General features: G+C 45.3%; 1 protein-coding gene across 3 annotated transcripts in view; it reads left to right on the top strand.

The window, feature by feature from the left end:
- znrf3 (zinc and ring finger 3) overlaps positions 1-23031 on the top strand; it is a 68842-nt gene that overhangs the window by 33107 nt on the left and 12704 nt on the right. For all 3 annotated transcript variants that reach the window (XM_069716352.1, XM_069716351.1, XM_069716353.1), the window contains one exon: positions 3402-3524. In XM_069716352.1, the coding sequence (XP_069572453.1) occupies positions 3402-3524 (123 nt within the window). The remainder of the gene's footprint in view (positions 1-3401; positions 3525-23031) is intronic.

Consider the following 23031-nt stretch of genomic DNA (forward strand, 5'->3'; position numbering starts at 1 on the left):
TCGGTACGAAGGAGCAGAGCGAAGTGGAACAAAGTGGAGCGAGCGGGTGTTTCCAGTGGGCTGAGCTTGTGTGATTTGGGGCCTAGCGGGGAAAGCTAGTAGTTGGAACACAAGAGCGAACAGTCTCATTTTGTGTGTGTGTGTGTGTGTGTGTGTGTGTGTGTGTGTGTGTGTGTGTGTGTGTGTGGGCACGTTTGCATATGCGCTCGTTACTCTTTTGTGTGCACGGCCAGTAGCTGTGACCCACTTCACCAGATCACCATCTCTCATCCAAACCTTTTCCTTCTGCTCCCCGTCCCCACATCCATCAACGCCTACGTCAACATCTGACAAAAAAGAAAAATCCCTGTGGTGGAGATAATGGTGCAATGGCCAGCCTCTAAAATAACAACATGGTCCACAACAACAACACTGTCCCATTTGGAGTGCAAGAGCCCCCGCACAATGGCCTAGTGTTCAGGGCCCAGGGGCGCAGGCGGGGCTCCCCACTGCCATCCAAGCTGCTAGCCAAGCAGGAGAGAGAGGTCATGATCACACAGCCAGCAGCGCTCCACTTCCTGGTCCTGGTTTAGATGGAGACTCTCTTCAGATCTCCTCCCACACCGACTCACTCCGCTTCCTCCCCAGCAGCACGCTCGCGGTGTATCTCGCATGAATTTCAAAATGTTACCTTAGTTGACTGAGATGTGCGGTGAGCAACGGAGAAATGTTCCGGTTTGTGATGATGATGTGGGTTGGAGGGGGGTGGGGGGGAGCAGGTCGGGATACGCAGGTTGACTGGAACCTGGACAAGGTTAAACTCTTTTATCTTTGTCCTCCCCTTCAATTTTGGCGTCCTCCACAAGCTGAGAAGGGAGAGCATGCTCTGAAATTATCATACCAAATGTGTATGTAATGTATACCTGCGCTGCCTTTTTGCCTGCGTCAGCCTGAGGCCGATATCCATCTTGCAAACAGCGAGGCAGAGCGCTGCAGCTCTCGGCTCACCTGTGTGTACATGAGAGAAAGCAGCAGCGAATCCTCTGAAACGCAGCCATTTGTACTTGTGAAAATTGCTTTGGAGTCACAGCAGCTTTGATGATGACCTCCTCGTTGGTGTTCTTTACTCTGCTACGAGGATGCTCCGTTTGTTTCAGAGGGTTGTGATTGGACATCGGAGCCCAATCCTTCACGTTTCTGTCGGTGTGTGGGAGGCCTGATGTGGAGGATTCAAGGATTTTCTTTTCCTGTAAAGGTGCAATTCGGAGTCTAAGACGGACTGTGTGTGGAATAGATGTCTTTCGTCTTAAATGCCATTCTTACTTTGATGCCTTAAAGCTATAGGATTGTCTTCATGTCTCCAAAAACTGGTGCCTCTTTGTCAGATTTCACCCCCGAGGCAGAGAGGGAAAGATGCTACCTCGCTGAGCTCCAGAACGGCACACGTTGCCCACATTCCTTCCCTATGACTCCTCAATAAGTCCACCGAATTTGCATTTGACCCCTTTACTCTTCGCTAAGTCTCCCCCCAAAAAAAACCTCCAGGTCAGGGGCTTGACCCCCTCAGCCTTGTGGCACTGAAGTGACCAGGGGCTCTTTCTGAATATCTCTTCAATTGACCGGCTGCACAACTAACCTGCTCCCAACGTGATGAAGTGGGGTTCAAGGGTCAGGGGTCACCGATGGGAGAAGGGTATCTGAGGTCATCAGAGCGGCCTAAGGGCTCGGACCCTCGGTGTGTGCTGATTGGGGTGCCGTGGTCATTGGGTTAATAGGATAAGTGGCCCGCGGGTCAGTTTGGCCTACTTCTAATGCTAATACAGGAGCTTGTCTTTGCACCGTTGCCAGGGGAGGGAACGGATCCAAGATTCGGGGACTCCACTTGGTTACAGTTTTAATCCCACCTTGTTTGGCCAGATCGTTAGTTCATCTTAGTGAATGGCCGACAGCTGTAGTTGTCCCCCAGTTTTTCTTTTCATTTTCTTTTTGGTTTGTGTTTCTATCTTTTTATTGCTCTGTTCAAATGATGGTCTGCAATGACTGTTGATAGAAATGCTTCTGGGCTCTTGATGTCAAACTGTGGGTTAAAGATTTCTTCTTCCTGTGATACTTTGCTACTGTCTGGGGGGACACAGGAAGTGAGTCAGTGTTGGTGATGTCTGCCTTCCTTCACCTTCAATCTCCTTTTAAGATATTGTCTAGGTGCTGGCTCCTGCAGAGCTTTTTTTTTTGGCAGAGAACTGAGATGATTTAGTGGCCTTAAGTGTAATGAGCTGACATCTGAGGGAAGTCTGATGGACAAGTGTTTGCTGTGCTTTGGTGTGAAACATCAGCAGCCACCTTTCCAATTTAATGAGAAGATAAAATGCAGCCGGTCATTGTGTGTGTATGCACAAGCACAATAGCAATGGCAGCAACATTAATCATTTGAGGTGGTAAAGAATGTAAGTAGACTTAGTGCACTTTTCCTTAAGTAGAAATCCAGGAAAAAAAAATCTGCCGCATCAGCAGAACCATGAAAGCACATAAATCCCAGTTTTGCTTATCTGCTGCTATTCTTTGAGAGGTCAGCTCGAGTGCTCTACTGTATGTTTGGATCCCGCGTGATTTCTAAGCACACTGCAAATAGTTTGAAGATGTATAATGTTCTTGTGCTTAATTATGGATAATATAAATTGCCATATTCCCTCAAAAGGGGAGGGGGTGTATCAAAGATAGTTAGTGCAGTTCTAAATTTTTAGGCCCCCACCATTTCCCGACCACTAGGTAGGGTGTCCCGTTTCTTTTAGGGATGGAGGGTTAGAGGGTTAGAGGTCATCAAGCCCTCCAAACAGAGAGTTTTCAGATGCAGACTCCAAACGGAGTCCTTGAAGAATGATTTGCAAACTGAAGCAAAAATGGTCCATAAGATACATTTTGTAATGTTAAATTGCAGCATTGGGATAATAAAGTTATATCTGGTTCAAACAGATTGAATAAAGTCTTGCTCGTGAGCATTAATAGTTGATTCTCTGATTTTGTCATCATGCTGTATATTTCCATAAATTGAATAATTAAATTCCGAAGACTTACGAACTTTATAATAATAACGTAGGAGAATTGCGGCTACCGTTGATGCAACAAGTGGTGCCCCATTTCATTAGTTTAAGATTTTAAGCTAATTAGCTCTAGCTCTGCTGTGAAGGGCCACAACCCAGTAGAGGGCACTCGTGGATGGCCACAGGATGGGAAATGGATTTGGGCCTTAGTTTACCCCCATGCCTCCAACCCTTAAACCCGCAAACTTGGTTCCCTATTTGGGCCTTTTGACCTTACGACACGTTTATCTGAGACTTTCTTGCATCTCGTTCCAGAACCAGTTTTTAGTGCATGACAAGTGCTGGTGTTAAATCCTTATCTATCCCTTTGTATCCTCTTTGCAGATGCATCCTTTGGGACTATGTAACAATAATGATGAAGAGGACCTGTACGAGTATGGCTGGGTCGGAGTGGTGAAGCTCGAGCAACCGGAGCTGGACCCCAGTTGCCTCACTGTGCTGGGAAAGGTAAAGAACTTTTGGTTTATGCTTTTCAAGTTTCTGTGTCTTGCCAGTGTCTCACCAGCTGCATTAATCCCACTTAACCTCCACGGGTCATTTTATTCGCCACTGACGCACACCTTCTTAGAAAGCTAATAAAGTAGCACGGCAGTGGACGCATAGTTGCAGCTATAGCAACAGTTTAAACTTTCTGCAGGAGGTCAGTGGAAAATACTGTATGCACTGCACTCTAGACTGTCACTTTGCATTCACTCTGTGTGCGTACAAAAAAAAACCCACTGTAGGCGAGTTGAGTAATGCAATAAAATCATCTCAGTCTCGTTAAAACATATTGCAGTTGAGTCATTTTGAGACCTTAATGTGTAAATAGATTTGTGGTATTAATGCTTATTTTAGATCAAATGCTTTATTCATTTCATATTGGAAGGTTGTCTGGTATATTCAGGGTAAAAATAATCATTGACTTTTAAGGCACAGAACAGCCAGAGTTTTGATTTTATCTACAGACGCTTTTCACTTCTTGGGCCATGAATACACTGAAACAATGACAATTGGATTTCTGTCTTGAGGGTACAGATCAAAATAGACAACAACACTGTCAGGTGTATTCATTTATTGTTGAGGTTTTGAGATATTTGGCACCATGAATATGAGGTGTGTGTGTGCGCGTGTGTGCGTGTGTGTGCGTGTGTGTGTGTCGACAGTCTCCTCTGCCACGCTGAAGTAAAGGAAAATTCCTTTCTTTGTACTTAATTAAACCCTGTTCAGAATTTATCTTTGATCTTCTGTGGCCAGAAACAATTCACGGAAGGATGATTTCATTTTATTTTGTTTCTGACTTCCCATTGCTGCTAGAAAGTGGGTGAAGTGAATCCCTCCCTCGTCTCTCACAAGCCCCCCCCCTCCCACATCCTCCCTCCCTCCCTCCCTCCCAAAGTCCCGACCCCTCCGGAGTCTCCGAGTGGTGTTTTATCAGGCTTTAATTAAGTGTTCCTCTTAATGGAATGTACCAACATTCCCTGGAGGAGGGGTGGGGGTGAAGGAGGGAGGGGGGTATTTGTTGTAGTCTAATTTATCCTGTGAATTCCCAGTGACAGAAAGATGGCAGCCATTCATAATTTAAGGAGCCCTTGCAGACAGGCTGATGGTGCACTTTGTTTTGAGATGGCTGCTGCCACCTAGATGATGCATACTCGTATTGAAACCTGAAAAACTCACGTAAAGTTCGGCACTCAAAGTCCTCTTCGACTGAAATGAAAACCCTATTGTTGTGACAGGTGTCTTTGCTCAATAGTTAATAGTCTTCAATTAATGTTTGAGGACAAGTCAACAATTCCAGAGTGGACTCCGTTTACCACTTAGCCCTGTTAACAGTAGACTGACATGGTTTCAGTCTGTAGGAAGATAATGGTTTTTAATAGGAATGGGGATTTCTATTTTATATAGCTATATTTCTACATCTAATTACGATTGGAAATTCTCTGAACTGTTTAACTTTTAATTGAATATTCGCCGCATTACCGCCACCTGCTGGAGTAACGCATTACAACCAGACGCCAATAACAACAAGGGAAATAAGGAAGAGCGATAGTCGCATATACTCATCGGTTATTACAGCTATTCCAAACTCGTGCCCCATCCCTAGTTTTAAATGTTTTTTAATGGTAGGCTGAGGACTGTAAGTATGAAAGGATGGGTACAGCCTCAAGGCTACTATAGCTGCTCCTAGCATAACACACATGGAGACTGTAGTTCAAGTTCAGTCTTTTTAAAACTGATTTGTGACTCTTGACCATGTTATAGAAATTCAGTGGTGAATTAGTGGAGTCCAATATGGTCCATGAATCTGTGGCACATGCCTTTGATTGATTGACAACCGGGTTCTTAGTTTTAATATGCGATTACGACTTTCTGCTGCAATCTAAAAGAGAGACATGAACCACGGGAAGGGTGGATGATGCACTATGTGACGGGGCCACATTCACGTCCAGCATGTTGTGGACACATGGCATGTGCCTTCGCCAACTGAGCCGGGACGACACCCCCAGTATGAGAGACCTGCGGCTTCCGCTCAGCGGACCCAGTTAAAGCAGAGCGCTAATGAGCTGGCCATTTTTATACGTTCTGGGTTCGGTGTTTTGATAAAGGACACCGTAGTGAGGATGGCAGGGACCTCGGCCTGTGACCCGTTGGCCTCCAGCCAGCCCCTCCAACCACCAGACCCCTCGGTTTCCTCTGTGTTTATTCAGCCGGGACTATAATTAGAGCAGGGAAAGCCCATTGTTGCATCTTGACAAACCTTCGCCCGGGGCCCGAACACAGCTGGGTGCTTTGCGTTGGCACTGCTGCTTCTGCCGCTTCTGCCAGGCCCAGACAGTGCAGTGTTTACCCCCTGCCAGTCCGCTCACTCTGCCCAGCCCCACTCCGGATACTACGCTCGCTCTTACACACTCGCCCCGCCTGGTCTGGCCGCATGCTCGGTAGCCCCCGCCCCCCTCCTGCCCTACCCAACTGGCCCCTGACTGAACCCAAGAGAGCCCACTCCACTTTGCTGCCACTTTGCCACCAACAGTGTCGGGTCTTGTCTGGTCAATTTAGATTCCACTCAATTACAGCATCCCAGCGAACACACACAACCGAACTGCAAGAGAAAAGATGCTGTTTACTCTAATGCACGCCTAAATATAAAGTGTCTGGGAACACAAGGCCCCCCAGCTGTGCTCCGGAGCTGGTCAACATGCAGCGATGGGCATTCCCTCCTCTATTTAGAGATGACTGAGTTTGAGGAAGAGGCTTTGCAGTGGTTAGAGTGGCCAGTCCTCACAGGCTGATGCATATATGGTCACCCAGCCAGCTTTAAGAGGAACATTTTAATTGAGGAAGTAGTTCAGGTAGAAAACAGATGACCTCTCCACCAGAGTAGGGGAAATAATAAATCTATGCTGTGCCTAGCCTGTGGTTTCAACATTTCCTCATTTTATTTCCAGTGTTTTTGGTTTGAGGTTTGCTGAAATTTAACTCGGAACAATTTTGCTTGGTACTACTGTGATTTAACTTGTACTCGGATCTTCAGCTATGTGACTCGGGGATTTCAGGACACTCTTATTGTCGCAGCCAGATGCTCCGACATCTAAAATATTAGTAGTACGAGGAAAAGAGGTCAGGCGAACCAGCCTCTGAAGTCCATGTGCGAACTTCACTAAAGTGCTGGCGTGTCATATATATGTACACAGTTTTTTCCTGCACTTCCTGTCTGTTTCCTGTGAGAGCTGCAGGACTGTTAAACCTCTGACCTCTGTGTGCCACAGCAGTGGCCCCTCCCCCAACAGCAGGAAAACCAACAGCAACACGGGTTCCCACTCCAACTAACTGTGATCTGAGAGGTTCTTTATCTGGCTCGCTTTTAAAGCTGAACTGCAGAGCTGCAAGTAGGTACTTCTCTTTAACTGCAGCTTATCGAGTGTGTGCTCTGTGCGAGGTGTTTGTGAATGCTGTAAATCACGCTCACACCTCTGCACACATGTATCAGTTCTCCTGTTGAACTATTTATTGCAGTCAATAACATATTCTTAGTTGTCGTTTCCTCCCCGCTGCTCGACTTTCTCAGAATTGGCCTCCCTCCCTTTCTTCCCTTCGCTGTCTCTTCACACACATACACTGCGAGTTTTGGCAGCTCCTCTGGAACATGAAATCATGCCACTGGCTTTTTCATCGGTGGCCCAGACTGCTTCGAGTCTTTGTCGCCGTGCCAGTGAGATATCTCTTCTTTTAAGTAACCGCCGTGTCAGTCCGGCAGCCGCACTGGGGCCTCAGCGTGCCTGCTTCCCTTCCTTTCATCCTGCCGGGGGCTCTCATGACATCAGTCCCCAACCCCGGGCAACCAGGGGAGGAAGAGCAGAGCGGAGGAGAGCAGCGGTGGGGGGGGGGGGGGGACAGAGAGATCAGTGGGAGTTGGAGGACAGAAGGAAGGGACGGAGGTAGGGGGCTCGGCTTATTGCGGAGATGACGAAGGCCAGTGTGTCTGTTTCGGAGAGTGGGTGGCTGCGATCGGTGTCTCACACGGTACAACTTCATTTTTGAAAGCAGAAAAAAGAGCCCCATCCTCCCACACAGCCCTGCAGCTTGTGTGAAGCAAGCCTCTTGGCTGGCAGAGCATGTAAAACTCCCTGGTATGTGCTTGTTGTGTGTGGCCCGGTGCTGCCCTTAACCAGCTCGTCTCTGAACCATGATCAGTTCCACCTTCAGCACCAGCCAAAGACAACATATCATCGCAGCGGAGCGCAACTGGCCCGAGATCGGCTGCTACAAAGACCTTAAAAATAACTGGAGCAACGAGAAAAAGTTTCAAGAACTTTATTGACATATCCTCCCAGAAATAAAGCTAGCTGCTTTCAAGTTTGCGCCAGAGGCACACAAACCATAAAAAGTGTATCCTGTGTGGGAAGCTCTGTCTTTGAGACACACACACACACACACACACACACGCATACACACACACACACACACACACACACACACACACACACACACACACACACACACACACACACACACACACACACACACACACACACACACACACACACACACACACACACACTCTCACAAACACGCACGCACATAAACATGATCCTGAAACCTCAGTTGCCATGGAACAATGTGAGCAGGCGGAGGAGTGTGTCTCTTTCTACTGTGGCCTTCAAGTTGGCAGTGTGGGACAGCAGGCCAGAGCAAACAGCTGCTGCGTCTTAGTGCTAAGTGGCTTTTGGACTCTAACTGTGTCTGGCATGTCGGCCCGAGTTGCAGAGAGGGTGTAGTATGTGTGTGTGAGAGGAATGACCGGGATATAGAAAGTGCATGAGGGCTACAAGAACGGTGTGTGTGTGTGTGTGTGTGTGTGTGTGTGTGTGTGTGTGTGTGTGTGTGTGTGTGTGTGTGTGTGTGTGTGTGTGTGTGTGTGTGTGTGTGTGTGTGTGTCTGAAGAGGAGAGAGAGAGAGAGAGAGAGAGAGACGCGCATTAAAAAAAGCAAGAAAATGGCAACAGACAGATGAGTGTGATATTGCGGGCGACTGGCTGCGAGCCTGTGGCCAGGTTAGCCGTCCTACACACTCAGGTGCGTGTTCGAGGTCGTCCCGAGGCCACGGCAGTGCCAGGAAGGTGTCATGCCGCAGCGCTTGTTGTAAAGACGCGTCGATGCTGGATTGAGCTGGCTGCGTTTGGCCTTGCGTCCAGACCACTTCTGATGCAGTGAGCCGGTGTGTTCGTGGAGAGGAACGCTGCACATGCGACGCGGCTCGCGCACCAAGAAGATGCAGACGGCTGGCAGAGCAGCTCGTGTGACTCACAGTCTCTCTGATCACTCTCTTCTCACCCCTTCTCGTCTTTCTCCTGCTTTTTTTTTTTCTTCCTCGCTTCACAGCAAACACCTTATAGTGAAGAAGAAGAAGAAGGAAAGAAACACTCCGCAGTCTCCAGAGTGTTTCGTTAAATTGCAGCGAAGCGAGTTATTGATTCACAACGGCGCCTTTTGTTCGATACAGATGAAGCTTGTTTTTTTGGGTTTTTTTGCTCCGAAGTTTTTCAAAGAAGTCTTTTTTTTTTATTGCGGAGCTGAAATGCAGGATATTGATGAGACAATTTTCACCCTTGTTCTTGTACTGAGAATGATAGAGGCTGACTTCCCTTCAGTTCAGTGTTTCAAATTGAAAGTCTATTGCCTTTTGTTTGAATGGAGGCAGATGTAAACGGTCTGTACTTGTGTAGCGCTTTATCACCTTTCGGTCTCGAAGCGCTTTAACATGGTTTTTCCCATTCACCCATTCACACACTAATGAGACAGATCACCGTGCTGCCATCAGGAGGAGCTGGGCATCGAACCACCAACCTTCCCATTAGTGTTCAACCCACTCGACCGTCTGAGACACAGCCTCCCTGTAGCGTGAAGATGACTTTGGAACTTCTCTGCTTTGTCTGAAGTTCGCTTCACTTTTAACTCAAATTATCTTCTTCTTGGAATCTGATTTTTCTTTCACTGTAACAGAGTCATTTTTTTTTGGTGTCAAATTCAAGAGCTTTAGGACTTTTCATTTCAAACGAGTTTTTTGCCATCCAAAAGGTTTTCGGCATTCATCTCTGCCAGAGATTGAAGTTGCACCCAACAATCACTCAATTACCGAACATCGATTCCATTCACAACTTGTATGCTGCCATATTATTATTTCTAGGAACCAAATAAACGTAACTAGCCAGCCTTACGTGGTAAAGCGCTCAAGCGAACTCCTTAGCTTTCCCTCCACCTGCCCCCAAATCCGCTGCACAAACACTTTGAAACACCGCAGCATGGAGGAGGGATAGAAAGAGAAACTGAAAAAGAGGAGGAGGAGGAGGAGCAGCAGGGCGAGGAGGAAAAAAAAAAACGCTTGTGAAGCACGGAGCAGTCGGGGCCTGCCTCTTGGGCTCTCCTTTCATGTTTGTGTACGCCTCAACTTGCTGATATTATCTTGGCCGCTCTTCCTGGCGGGGTGTCGGCAGAGGTTTCCACTGTGACTCTCTCTCTCTCTCTCTCTCGTACTCCCCTCTCTCACCCACCTTCCTCCTTCGATCCCCCCGCCAAAGAAAAGTCTCTCTCCTAAATCACTGCTTCACCATGTTTCACGGCACTTGGAAGCACCCGGGATCCCACTGCGCTCGTTACCATGGTCACTGGGAAGCTCCTTGTGTCATGTGGCTCAAAGTGAGCCGTCCCTGGGCCGAATTACCCAGCTTTCAATGGGAGGCCAAATGACCATTATTAGACTTCACAGCTCAGGCCTCTATTTAAAGAGAGAAGAAAGGAGCCCCGGGGACTTAAGATGAGAGAGAGATGGAGGGAAAGAGAGAGAAGGCGAGGGAGAAAACAGAGGAGGGAGAAGAATAGACGAAGGGAAATGACAGGAAAGAGAAGAACGTGCATCTAGCACCACTGAGAAGTTGTTTCTTTTTTATTTTTCCCCACCCGTACATTGATTTTTGAGCTTAATCACAATCGGTATTTGAAAGTCCGACACCGGCCTCGGCGAAAGCTCTCCTGTCTGTCAAACGCGATCCAAAAAGAAGGGGCGGCGCCGGATCAAAAGACGAGTCGTGGAAAAAGTAAACCTTCGAACAGATAGAAGCAGACATCCACCCGCGTCAACCAAAGCCCCGTCTTTTTTCCCCCTTCATCTCCGTCTAAGCCCGTTGCTTTGTGTGGGAATGCGCTCGTGTGCGTGAGAATCCTCGTGCCTCGCTGCGTATGTCAGGGCCATGTTGTCTGTGAGGCTCGGGCCCACGGACTGGCACAGGGGCTGGAAACTGAAGCCCCCCCCCCCCGGTCCCACACAGCTAATCTGATGCCTCTCCCCGCTATACATGATTCCTCGACTGGAGGGTCGGCGGGGGTGAAAACGCTATCCTGCTCTTGGTGTTCAAAGTCTCTTTTATGCTCTGCCAGGAAGGCGAGTTTGGGACGAGCACAAGGAGATGGAGAAGAAGTGATGTGCGCTGGAGTGTGTGTGGGAGCGACATTAGAGCCCTGAGACGGCGAGTTAATGGAAGAAGAAAAACACGTAGATAGGGACGGGGTGAAGAATGGGAATTCACCTGCCAATGTTTAATGGGGAGCAATATAACAATAAAATTGGGATGAGACATCTGGATGGCGGCCCTGGCTGGTTTTAATGACTGAGAAACCTTTTTGTAAAAGGTGACTGGATATCAGATAAATGTGACAGAATATTGTGTAACACTTTCCTTTGATATGTGATAATAATAATAATAATGATAAGAATAAACTTTATTTGTTCGGCACCTTTCATGCAAGAAATGCAGGTCAAAGTGCTTTACAGCAAGAAAATGACCTGCAGTGTTTCCCATAAAAACAGGTATGAAGGAACATTTAAAAATATAGAAAAAAAACAAAAATGCATAAGAACAGATAAAATGCATTAAGAATAATACAAGACAAAAGTAGAATAGAGTTCAAATATAGAATAAAGCAATTACAAGGCACGGTAGTTCAAGCCAGAGAGCTTCAGGAGTAGTGAGTTTAAGGCTGAAGTAAAGAGACATGTTTTAAGCTTCTTTTAAAAGTATTTACTGAGATTCCTTCCCTGATGTCTACAAGCTGCTTTGCAGCATAACTGACAAAAGCTGGGAACCTCCAATAAACCAGCAGCAGATGATCTCAATGTTCTTGAAAGCACACAGTTAACCAGAGTTGGCGAGTACTTCAGGAGTGTACTTGAGCACGGTACGTTGTTACCTCGAGGTGCGATCTGATAGTAGGTGTGTAATTGTTGACCAATGTGATGACTAAAGTGCGTAACGGAGATGACCCACTGAGATGAGCCAATAAAAAGGTGTTATATTGGTAAATACACCTCAGTATTGATGTTATCTTTATTGGGACGTGGCAAAAAAGGAGAAAGGTGCTCGCTGTGTTTGCCGATGACTCAGCCAGGAGGAGTTCACCATCTGCAGACTCAAAATTCACTCTCTTCAAAAGCCTGTCCATCAATGAAGTCTAGACATGAGAATAAGAAATTAGAAAAGATGGAATATGGTATGTTTCTTGTCCTCTCCTGCGCTGCCAAGCATCTCGTGGTTCTTTAGATTTGTGTGTTCATCTTTGGAAGCATGGTTCCAGATTTCTTAAAGGGGAACTCTGTGTTATTTGTTATTATTTGTTGATCGTCGTCTTGAACTGTCCTTTGAAAGACTAAAAATGTTATAGGAGTGTAATGAAAACATTCGCCGTCTACACTTCAACTCTGACAGTGATGGCCATCACTAAAGGGCAGTCAGTCTTCCTCCTTTCAAAGAAACTAAGGACTCACTCAGTGTGGTGAGAAATTAAACTCAAAATGGTCACGTAGGTGAAATATAAGATATGTGTGTGTGTATACTTTTGGGTACTTACAAATACCTAGCAATTTCAACACATGTAAAACATTTTTAATCTCAACCTGAATGAATATTAATAATGAACAGTACAGATTTTGAACTTCAGCTACATCGATCTGATTATTTTGTCTGATGACAAGCTTTCTGTTCGTGTCAAATATAACTGCAGCCGCTGCAAAATCACTCCTTCTTGATCACACCGTCTTTCCCACTTTGAAATTACGTGTTAATTCAGCGATGTCCCAGCTTTCCATCAGCACCTGAATGCAGCACGTGTTTGTGGATCTGTGTCGAGCAGGAGATCATGAAAAGAGTCTCAAAACTCTGCGTGAAAATGCAACGTGATCCGTGATCAGGCGGTCTGTTCAGCAATGAATAAAAATACAACAGTTGTAAAACAGTCAAATAGTTTATGTGTTCAAATTGCTTTGTGTTTTTGTGTGGATTTGAAAGTGGATTTGTGAGTACCTAAAATCACGCACAAGACGTAGACATTTGTAAACCTTGTTTTTCATTTGCACATCATGGAACACACATTTAGGAATATTTGAATGATGATTTCCGTCCATGAATTCATCTTTCTTTCCCACGCTTCTCTGATGATATGAAACAAACGACCAAAGTTGAAGTCCGCCTCCTCTGCTGGCCGAATGCTCGGCAGGTAGCACAGCGGGAGACGAGACGTACACTTGAAAGAAGCAGGTGAAATGTGGGTCGCGTGGGGGTGCCGGGGTCCGGTCCTCAGCTGCTCTGCTGTTCGTCCGCCACCCCTCCTCCAGCAGCAGGATGGGGTGTTACAAGAGAGAGATACAACAAGCAGGGAGACTCGGTCTCCTAAAGCTGCTTCGGGCAGAGAAGATTAGAGGAAAATCGTAGGAGATGCCTGAGCTCGACTGAAATCACCACCTTCAGATTACAGTGCACGTTCACAGTATAGAATCGGGGGAGAACAGAACCACCAATACTGTGATGTTGCTGTTTGGGTTTGTAGAAAAGGAACTTCTGGGGTTACTTCTCTGTAATGTCATCAACATGCATGTCAATTAGAATTGATTCGGTCTCTGTCTTGCCAGCTGTGTGACGGGTGCATCTTTATGTTTGAGACTTGTGGTTCGTAGTTAGCCCGGGAGGTGGAACGATATTGTTTTTGTTCTTCAGCTGAAGAAGACTGATGACTGAGCACAAGCTGCTAATGGCTGTTATTTTTAGTCTTCACACGTTGTGTAACTTTGTGTCTTTGACTTTACCCACGTAAGAACCAAAGACTGTTTATAAGAGTGGACGTAGCATCCAGGTCTGAAAATTTGCAATACCACCGAGAGCCACAAGAGGTTGGCTCCAAATACTCTGCCGCTCCATAGCATGCAAAATCAGTGCTTTTTTTTGTTGTTTTTTTGTCATTTTGGTTTTGCTTGTTAAATTCACTCCTTCTTAATTAGTTTTTTGGCGGTCCATCTGAAAATAACCCCGGGATGCGTCTATGTTTGATTGACAGGCCTTCGGCGCCGTCAAGTTACGGGACGAAATAATGTCGGGTTTTTTCATCTCCAGCTCGTCCAAATACGGTCACTTCTGACTCCAAACAGCTCCGAACTAGCAAGATGACGACTGCCAATATCCGAACTTGAGGCTTCATCACGGCTGCTCACAAACCAGTGGGTGACGTAACTGCTGGTCGCCGCTTAGTAGGAACATAATGAGCGCAGCCCTGTTGGAGATAAAAGCCCATGCGCCAGTCGCATGTCTCGATGTTCGTGTCTAAAGGTCAAATTAACAGCCGAATCACAAAGCTGCAGTGGTTCAAAACATCATTGGTTTAATGTCTCTGCCCAAAATGATGCTGTTAAATACAGTCAGTGGTTCTTCAAAGATAAATAGTTCATGGCATTAAGTTAATAAGAAGTCAAATACTTTCATAAGAAGCCAATGTTTAATACTCTCTCATCACTTAAACTTGTCTGACCTACTATTTTGATATGCAAGGCTGTTAACATGAACGCTAAAATCCTTTAAAGGTAAAACATAAAATAAAACCCGTCTGTAATGTGCCAGGAGACTTGCAGCAGGTGAGCATAGATCAAGTGTTTCTCTTGTCTTTACTCGCTCCCAACTTTACTGTCTTCCTTCGTCTTCGTCTGCTGTCACCGTGTGAAAAATATGCTAATTCAGAATTTTCAACACCAGGAAAAGTTTCTTCCACCTTGATGTGTTCCTCAGAGTCGAAAAGCAAAAAGTCTGATAACAGAATTTAAATATTTTTTTTCCTACAACTCTTACCTTCGTCTAACTGGTACATCAGAAAACCTGACATGCATTCTCCGCGTCTTTCTTAACTCTTTGAGTTTTTCTTTGAAACAGATTAAAGGTTCTTATTCGCAGAAAAAAAACAGGAAGTCCTTTTTGACTGACAGTTGAATGAACCATTACTGATAATCTAATTCGTAATGTCAGCATTTAACACCCTAAAACATTTTCCTCAGATTAAAAACAGGCCATAAGACCCATCATCATGTCGAACTTCTGCCTTTTTCATCCAAAACAACTTCTGTTTCGACACTAGGTGGAGAAAAAGCACTTAAAAGTAGTATTCTTGTCCCTCGCCGGAAAGCTTGTTTATTTTCCTGTGAATCACAAAGGAGCCGGGGACCAAAACCGGTAAGAAAACACAACATGGGAGGGACAGAGAGGAAAAGTGGAGGAAATTTAATTAGCGGTTGTCCATTCCTCCGGCCTCAGTGTTTGGTCTCGGCAGGACAGAGCAGTGGGCAGCGGGAGGAGAGACGTCTCAAAGGCTTCTTGATTAGCGGCGTTCTGAGTCAGTGCATTTGCATCTGTGTTCATGCTTGTGGAAGTGTGTGCGCGTCTGACGCCACAAGACATCAAACCGCAGAGAGAGACAGGAAATGCTGCCTGCGGTGCGCAACAAGCAAGACAAACATGTATATTTAGAAAGGAGGAGAAGGAGAGATAAAACGCTCCGTGTTCGTTTCCAGTCAGCTCCAGCCATCATTTTCTCCTGCGTGTTATCATCACAACACGCCGGAGAAAAGGAAATGATCTGCCACTTCATTTTCCCACCAACATCCATGAGCTGGAAAAGGAAAGCAAGGTTAAAATCAATCCCAAATTAAACTCCGAGCTGGATGGAAGTCTGTTATTTTAGGAAAACCGCAGTGTTTCCTCAGAAATCCTTCTTCTCTGCCACATGATGACAAGCGTTCAGATAGCTCATGACTTTCTTTCATGAAAACCCCGATGAAGGCTTTCTGCCAAACATTTAGTTTTTTTTTTTGTTTTTTTTATAGTGTTCATCATCCTGAGTAGGTGATTTCTGCCTCGTATTTCTGAGGAGAAGTGGCTTTGTTGGCTGTAGGGTCACGCTGTCACTATACCAAAACTTTCAACTTGGTCTCAAATGAAACCTCTAGACTATCCCTTAAACATAATTTAGGAGTCACGTGCAGTCCAATATATATAAAGCACCTACACAGCATTTTGTATGTAATCGTAAATCTATTTATTGTTTTTACTGCACATCTCAGTGGTTCCATTCAAACAACATGCAAACAGTGTTGCTATCATTTACATTTTTTTAACACCAAAATGTGTTCAATGTCTTTTCTATATCTTCAAAAAACGTCAACTCATTTTGTTATTAATGCACATTCCAATATTGTGTCCGCTTCATTGGTGAGAACACAAAAACAGTATGAAGAAAAATGTACCGGCACCCAAAACCTAAAAAAAGATGGATTTATCAGACTCATCATGTCATTATTTTTCAGAGGTTTTTTTAGTTTTGAAATGGAAGTTTTTGATTGAACCCTGTTTACTGATATGAAACTGATTTGAATTTGATGTGTTCATGAAGACATTATAGGGGGGAGGAGGGGCTCTTGATCACAGGAGTATTGCAGAGCCAGTGTATCTTCTCTCGGTGTGTAGGTGCCTTGTTGTGGTTACTATTGAAGAAAAGAAGCCAAAGTTCCTACATGCTAATGTCTTGTGAAGGAGTTTTCAAACTAACATAAACAAATTTGTGAAAATGGGAAATAGATCAGGAATCAAAGAAAAATAAGAAAGAGGAGCTACGTCAAGCTGAACGGGCATTTATTTTACTGTTAAAGACGCATTTTGGACCAAACCAAAAAAAAAAAAAAACCTGAAGTTTGATTCTCAGCCTTATATGCAAATCTTGATAACTGACAGACTGTTTGTGCCACGACTTTGCAGTTTAGGTTCTGTCACTGTTTTACAAGAATTACCTTCAAACAACTTAGTAATGTGGATAAAAGTGTGTGAGAGGAAAAGAGGTATGAGTGTAATGACGAGGACTGAGAGCTCCCCAGTACACCGACCGACACTTTAATGGGGTCGGCTATTTGCCAAGTTCCATTGGCAGGCCTCCTCGGAGGTGCCCCCTCTCTCTCTCTCTCACACACACACACACACACACACACACACACACACACACACACACACACACACACACACACACACACACACACACACACACACACACACACACACACACACACACACACACTCATTTTGATAGCACAGTTCACTTGTATAATTCTGGTTATGCAATGGCGGGTGAATGGCCACCCCACATTGTGCGCTGAGGCAGATACAGAACTGAGGGAGGGTTTGCTGGTTAGAAAGATGAAGAGGAAGAGGAAGAAAAGAACCATCAGGGAAGAAAAACGAAGAAGGCACATTTGTCAGAAACTCATGAAGAAGATTTTGTGATTTTTAGCTTTGAAGAGATGCTGACTTGGAGAACGGTCTGAGATGATGGTGAAAAGCATCATGGAAGAAAACCTCCGGCTCCCTCTGATATGTTATTTTTGTCCCCCAGAGAGCCCCTGGTTTTTCTCCACAGCTGACATTACCACCTCAAAAGAGGCTTTTCACACCGATCCAGGAGATGGCCCCGCGGTGAAACACATCTCCCTCCCAAGGAAATAGATTCAAAGAGGATGAACCTGCAGGGCTTCCTGTTGTTTTCTGTTTGTTGCACAACTCTGTGTTACATTTGGGGATTTAAACCAGTGGAGAGAAGAGACCCATGGGAACTGGATTTTTTTTTACCTCAGGGCTGCCGTCACAGTGGGGCAGAGTGTGTGTGTGTGTGTGTGTGTGTGTGTGTGTGTGTGTGTGTGTGTGTGTGTGTGTGTGTGTGTGTGTGTGTGTGTGTGTGTGTGTGTGTGTGTGTGTGTGTGTGTGTGTGTACGTGTTGGCTGATCATGTACCATGATGTACAGCCCAGCAGCAGGGTCAAGGATCAGTGTGAGGGGGGCGGGCCTTGTCTTTGTGTGATAGTGAGGTCAGTACATCCTGGACACGCCGCTAACTCCTCACCTTCTCTAATGGCTAGCAGTCACCACCCGAACCTGATCCACATTCTAAATCATTTAAACCAGGAGCCATCTGATCAAAGAAAACAAACACGATTACAGATCTGAGCAGGTGTTAAATGTACCGTGTTCAGTAGTGAGGTTTTAATAACCAGCTTTATCTGCAGCATGTAACGGAGACCATAAAGATCTTATGCACTTCCTACTGCACAGCAGGCTTAATGTTTCTGCCTGTGGCACACATTTTATCCAGCGTTTCCATTCACAACTGGTTGCAAACACAGTTATAAAAGGTGACTCGCTTATTGATTGACAGACGAGAACGTTGATATTCCTGTAGTCTATTGCTAAGTGATAGAAAAGCTCAATAAACACCCTGGAAGTTCCTTTTAAATAGCAAATGGATAATAAAATTAGCATCTAGGTAATGGAAAGAGGCAAACATCTAACAGCTTAATAGTTTAGGATTTTTTTCCCCCCTCAATGTTCCTCAAATGTCGCCCGGCTCATCGCTCCGTTGCCGGAGACCTTCGGAATCATTTCAAGGTCAGATACAGACAGTTGCCGATTTCCTGAGTTTTACACAACATTTGATGTGAGCTCTCTGCTCAAGTCCATGGTGATATCACATGGTGGGCGCAGCTGCCAGAGGTCACCATAACATGTGCACCTCCGGTTCTGATGCCGATCAAGCGACGTAACTTGGAATACTTCCTCTGGAAGGTTGTCGCTTCGTCCCGCTCTGTGCAGGTGACAGCGCTGCGACCCGTTGGCACGCAAAACCAGCAGCTTGGAAACGTATTGATCCGCCGTCGTGCAGTATGTTGTGATGTCTTCCTGAACCCCAGTGTCGACCATTTGATCAATGCAGCTTTAAGATGAGACACTAATCTCTTTTGTGTCTTAAAACCAATGATCCATCATCCTGACTTGGAAACACACGGCAACCGGGTCAGCGTTCACTTCCTGACCGAAGCTCTTATCTGCACGTTAGATATTAATGGCGGTCGCTGAGCTCACAGAGTGCTTGAAGTGATTCTTTCCCCTGTGTGTTTACATTGGGTAAACTGTCAGTTTATAGGAAGGCGGTTGGACGGAGAGGGGAGCAGCCTCTGTCCCCCGCTGGTGTGACACACAAGTGGATTTTTGTGTGCTTCGTAAACATTTTTTTTTGAATGCAGCTGGAGAAGCGGTTGCTCCTGTGACTGCTGTGAAACGCTGCAGCCGGGAGCTTAACGGCATTAATATTAAACAGGTATACAAGAGAGTTCAAGAGTTTGGTTAGGTGGAAGGAGAAGCTGAACAATGACTTGTTGAAATCTCCAAGCAACACGGTCACAGTGTTTTTACTACTTTTCACCTCTTTTAATTTCACGACCTCACAGATGAAGGATTCATAAAAAGAAGTTATTGACAGAATTAAACTCAATGTGGCTATTTTGTGTTCACATTGTGCTCCTTGTGAATAGTGTCAGAATAGTGTTGTGTGCCTGTAAGAACAGGAAAGTCTTAACACTTCATTACACAACAGTGCGCACAAGGAGGGTGTCAAACCTGTTGATTAAATAACACCCAGCCAGAACAATTGTCAAGTGTCTGTAAACACAAAAACATGTCATGACAGACAAACAGTTTGTCATTGAAGTGTTGACATCAAACAGGAGATGATGAGGAACATGGTGAGTAATGTTCTTGGTGAACATGAAAATGATCCTGATACAAGAGAATACATGAGAACGAGGTGCTTCGAACTGCTTTCTTTATTCTTCCAATCAGATGAAGCATGACCACGTTGAAACATTTGAATGTAAATAATGTCTTGGCACACACGCCGACTCTGAAAGGGAGTGAGGAAGGAAGGAGAAGGAAAAAAAAAAAAAAAGGAGGTGACCACATATAAGAAAATCCATGGGAGAAAAGTATGCCTTTATCTTTTAATAAACCGTAAAGCCAGGAGGCAACATGAAATTACAGCATAATAGCAGTGGAGAGTCTTCTGAAGACTTAATTACCTTAATTATAGCAGTGCAGAGAGAGAGAGAGAGAGGGGGGGAGGGAGGGAGAGAGAGAGAGAGGGAGAGAGAGAGAGGGAGAGAGAGAGAGGGAGAGAGAGAGAGAGAGGGGAGAGAGAGAGAGGGAGAGAGAGAGAGGGTGAGAGAGGGAGAGAGATAGAGAGAGAGAGAGAGAGAGAGGGTGAGAGAGAGAAGAGAGAGAGAGAGAGAGAGAGAGGGAGAGAGCGAGAGAGGGAGGGAGAAGAAAGTAGACAAGAAGGAGGGGAGTGATGTGATGGAGCCAGATGTTGCAGGTGTATCCAGGTGTTGTTGTGTTTGAGCACCCTCCTTCTCTTTAACATGCATAATCAGAAACACATGCATCACGTTGTAAGCGAGGGCGTGTTAATGTGAGAATCCCCCGTCCACGTGAATGACGCGGTGAGCGCTACACCGAGAAGGAAGGCTTTCCAGACGAGTGAAAACTTCTCTCCCTCAGATCTTACAAGCTGGCAGGCTTTCTCCGGGATGCTAAACATAGCTTTCGTTTTCCTCGTGTCTAGACGAAGTTCTCTACTTTCTGCTGCGGTTTGTCTTCGCTCGGGAAGATTGTACCCTAATTCTAATGCCTCCGAGCCAGCAGGAAGTTTGTTTAGCCAACACTATTGTGAAGTACCTGTAACCCCCCCCCCACCCCACCCCACCCCTCCTCTCCCCACACACACACACACACACACACACACACACACACACACACACACACACACACACACACACACACACACACACACACACCCTGGCATGCAGTTCAGGTTGAGAGTTTAGCGGGTTTTGTTGAGCATGGATGGCTGATCAAGCACTCCTGTTTGGGGCCCGCAAATCAAGTTTCAGCTGAGAAAATATTAACTTTTTGTAGGATTTCAAAGAGAGACGTTTCTTGATTGGTCACCTTCTTCCATTTCATCCACCCTGTTTACTCCTCTTTTCTTTTTGTTTTTCTTCTCAAAGATTTGTACATTTACCAGATTTAATTAAAGGAATATTTTGAAAAGTTCAAATCTTACAAAACTGCCTATTGATAAGTCTTCCTCCGATGGCTGAAAGAGAAACTTTTGGATTTTCTTAACTCCTTTTCCAATTTTTTTTTTTTTTTTAACTTGGTTTAGTAATCAAGCACAGAAGATAGGGACCGGTGAGGAAATACCCAGAACAGTTACGAGGGAAAAAAATACTCCATTGCAAGTAAAAGGTCTTCTTTTTCAAATCAAATTTATGTAAAGTGTTGTCAACAAAATGTACAAAAAAATATAAAAAGTGAAGTTTGTATTCAAATGGCTGACAGTTATTATTATTATTTTTTAATATTGTAATTGACATAATTAGATTGTTACACACTGCTTCCTCTTTGTGAGAGGTCACAAGCCAGAGTGGTTGGGAATCACTGGTGTGAAATGTTAACAATGTGTTGTACTTTATGTGTGTGTCCTTTCTCTTTTCCCCAATCAGTAAAGTAACCAGTAACTACAGCCAGTCAGGAAAACACAGGTGTGTAAAAAGTACAATATTTCCCTGATGTAGGAGTATAAAACTGTAAATACTCAAGTAAAGAAAATATACCTCATTAAAAAGTAAAATACTGGACTTTTATTTACAGGTGCATTGTACATATGAGTATTAAAAACTGCTGCTTTAACGCTTCTTTGCACTCGGATGGCTAAAATATGAACCGCATGTGAATTTTCTCAGCACCGTCTGCCCGATTGCTGCGTTTGTCCTTGAAACACTGGACTCCCGGAACGATGACGTGCGTGTGTCGATCTCGTTCTTAAACGCGAAGAAGATCAAAAAATGGCGCCTCGAGGCGACTTCACCTCCACAAGTTTAATGACCAGGCCTCCTCGAAAGTCCTGTTCAATCACTCAAAAAACAACAACAAAAAAAAGCGTACGTTTCTACTGCGCTATTCGTCTTTTTGAGAAGTTTGCCGCAGAGGACTGAATGCCGTCTCGGACTGCTCGCACGATATCTCCTTACAGAGGAGCTCTGCCACTTGATCGGCAGCTTGGGTCCGTGAAGTCAACGGTGTTTTCTCACTGCGCCGTTTAGTTTGTAGCGATGATTTAGCAGCGGTTGTCCTGCCTTCGGTGTCCCAGGTCGTAGGTTTTCATGAGGTCGGGGGGATGAGGGGGGGGGGGGGCAGCCAGTTTGGCCTGTGGGTGCATTTTTGTTGTCGTCAGGCAAGTCCCTGCACTGCAGCGCGGGCCTGCCCGAGTGGAGATTCTTCAGGAGGGAGATCTCTTTCTTCTCAAAGCGTCTTACCAAGAGCTATTAATTATTAACTGGGAGAGCTAACATCAAAGGAGCAGGCTTGTGCTGAATTAAATGGGGGCTGGAGCCTGGCAGCGTGGAGCCGAGAGAAAACTGGGTGAGAGGGAAAAGCCGAGCCGAGATTTCGCTCTGCTCGCTTTTGAACTTTCCAAGTACAAAAGTGAAAAAAGAAAGAAAAGAGCGATGTTAGTTTATGTAAAGGGGGGGAGGAGGGGGGGAGGGGGGGATCGGAGGAGCTTGTATTTATAGCGCGTCGCTGTTTAAAATGTTACTGTGTTTGATAAGCTTTCATTCACTGCTGGGATAGATCGAATCAGTTTGCAGGGTTAATTAGTCTTTGATGAGCTATGAAAGCCAGATTCATAAACATCTTGTCTGTGGATTAACCGAGGGCGAATCTAATTGAGACGTAGCTTATAAATTCGGAGTCATGAAGTGTTTACATTTTCCTGAAGCTGATTTTCACAAAGTAGAATTAATAGAGCGTGACACACGTTAACCCTCCAACGGCCTTTTGTGAGCTCCGTTTCCTCCTGCTGCAACGTGTCCCACCAAAGATACCTGCCGTCGGGGACAGCCCGGCTGCCCTGCCATGTAGCTGGTACTCAAAATCAAATAGGTTCTATATTTAGAGCCATTATTGACTCTGTTATTGATCCGCGAGAATACCAAATGCCTCCAGTTCTCTTGCCGCCATGTACACTGAAGAGAAACAGAGAAGCTGAATCCACACTCGATTTAACTGCACCCGTCAGTTCTTGGACAGCTAAAGACTATTTAATCATTAACTTCTTTCTAAAGACTCATAAAGCACACAGGAAGTTGGGAAAACCATGAAAGCACCCTGTGGAAAAGGAAATCGAAGGTAATTAACTGGATCGTACATCATCGGATGCCGCTGTCGTCCGGAG

Source organism: Brachyistius frenatus, unplaced genomic scaffold (genome assembly GCF_029030835.1).
Source record: "Brachyistius frenatus isolate BFR_SWC_R1_liver_20210118 unplaced genomic scaffold, ASM2903083v1 Contig_156, whole genome shotgun sequence".
Classification (NCBI taxonomy): domain Eukaryota; kingdom Metazoa; phylum Chordata; class Actinopteri; family Embiotocidae; genus Brachyistius; species Brachyistius frenatus.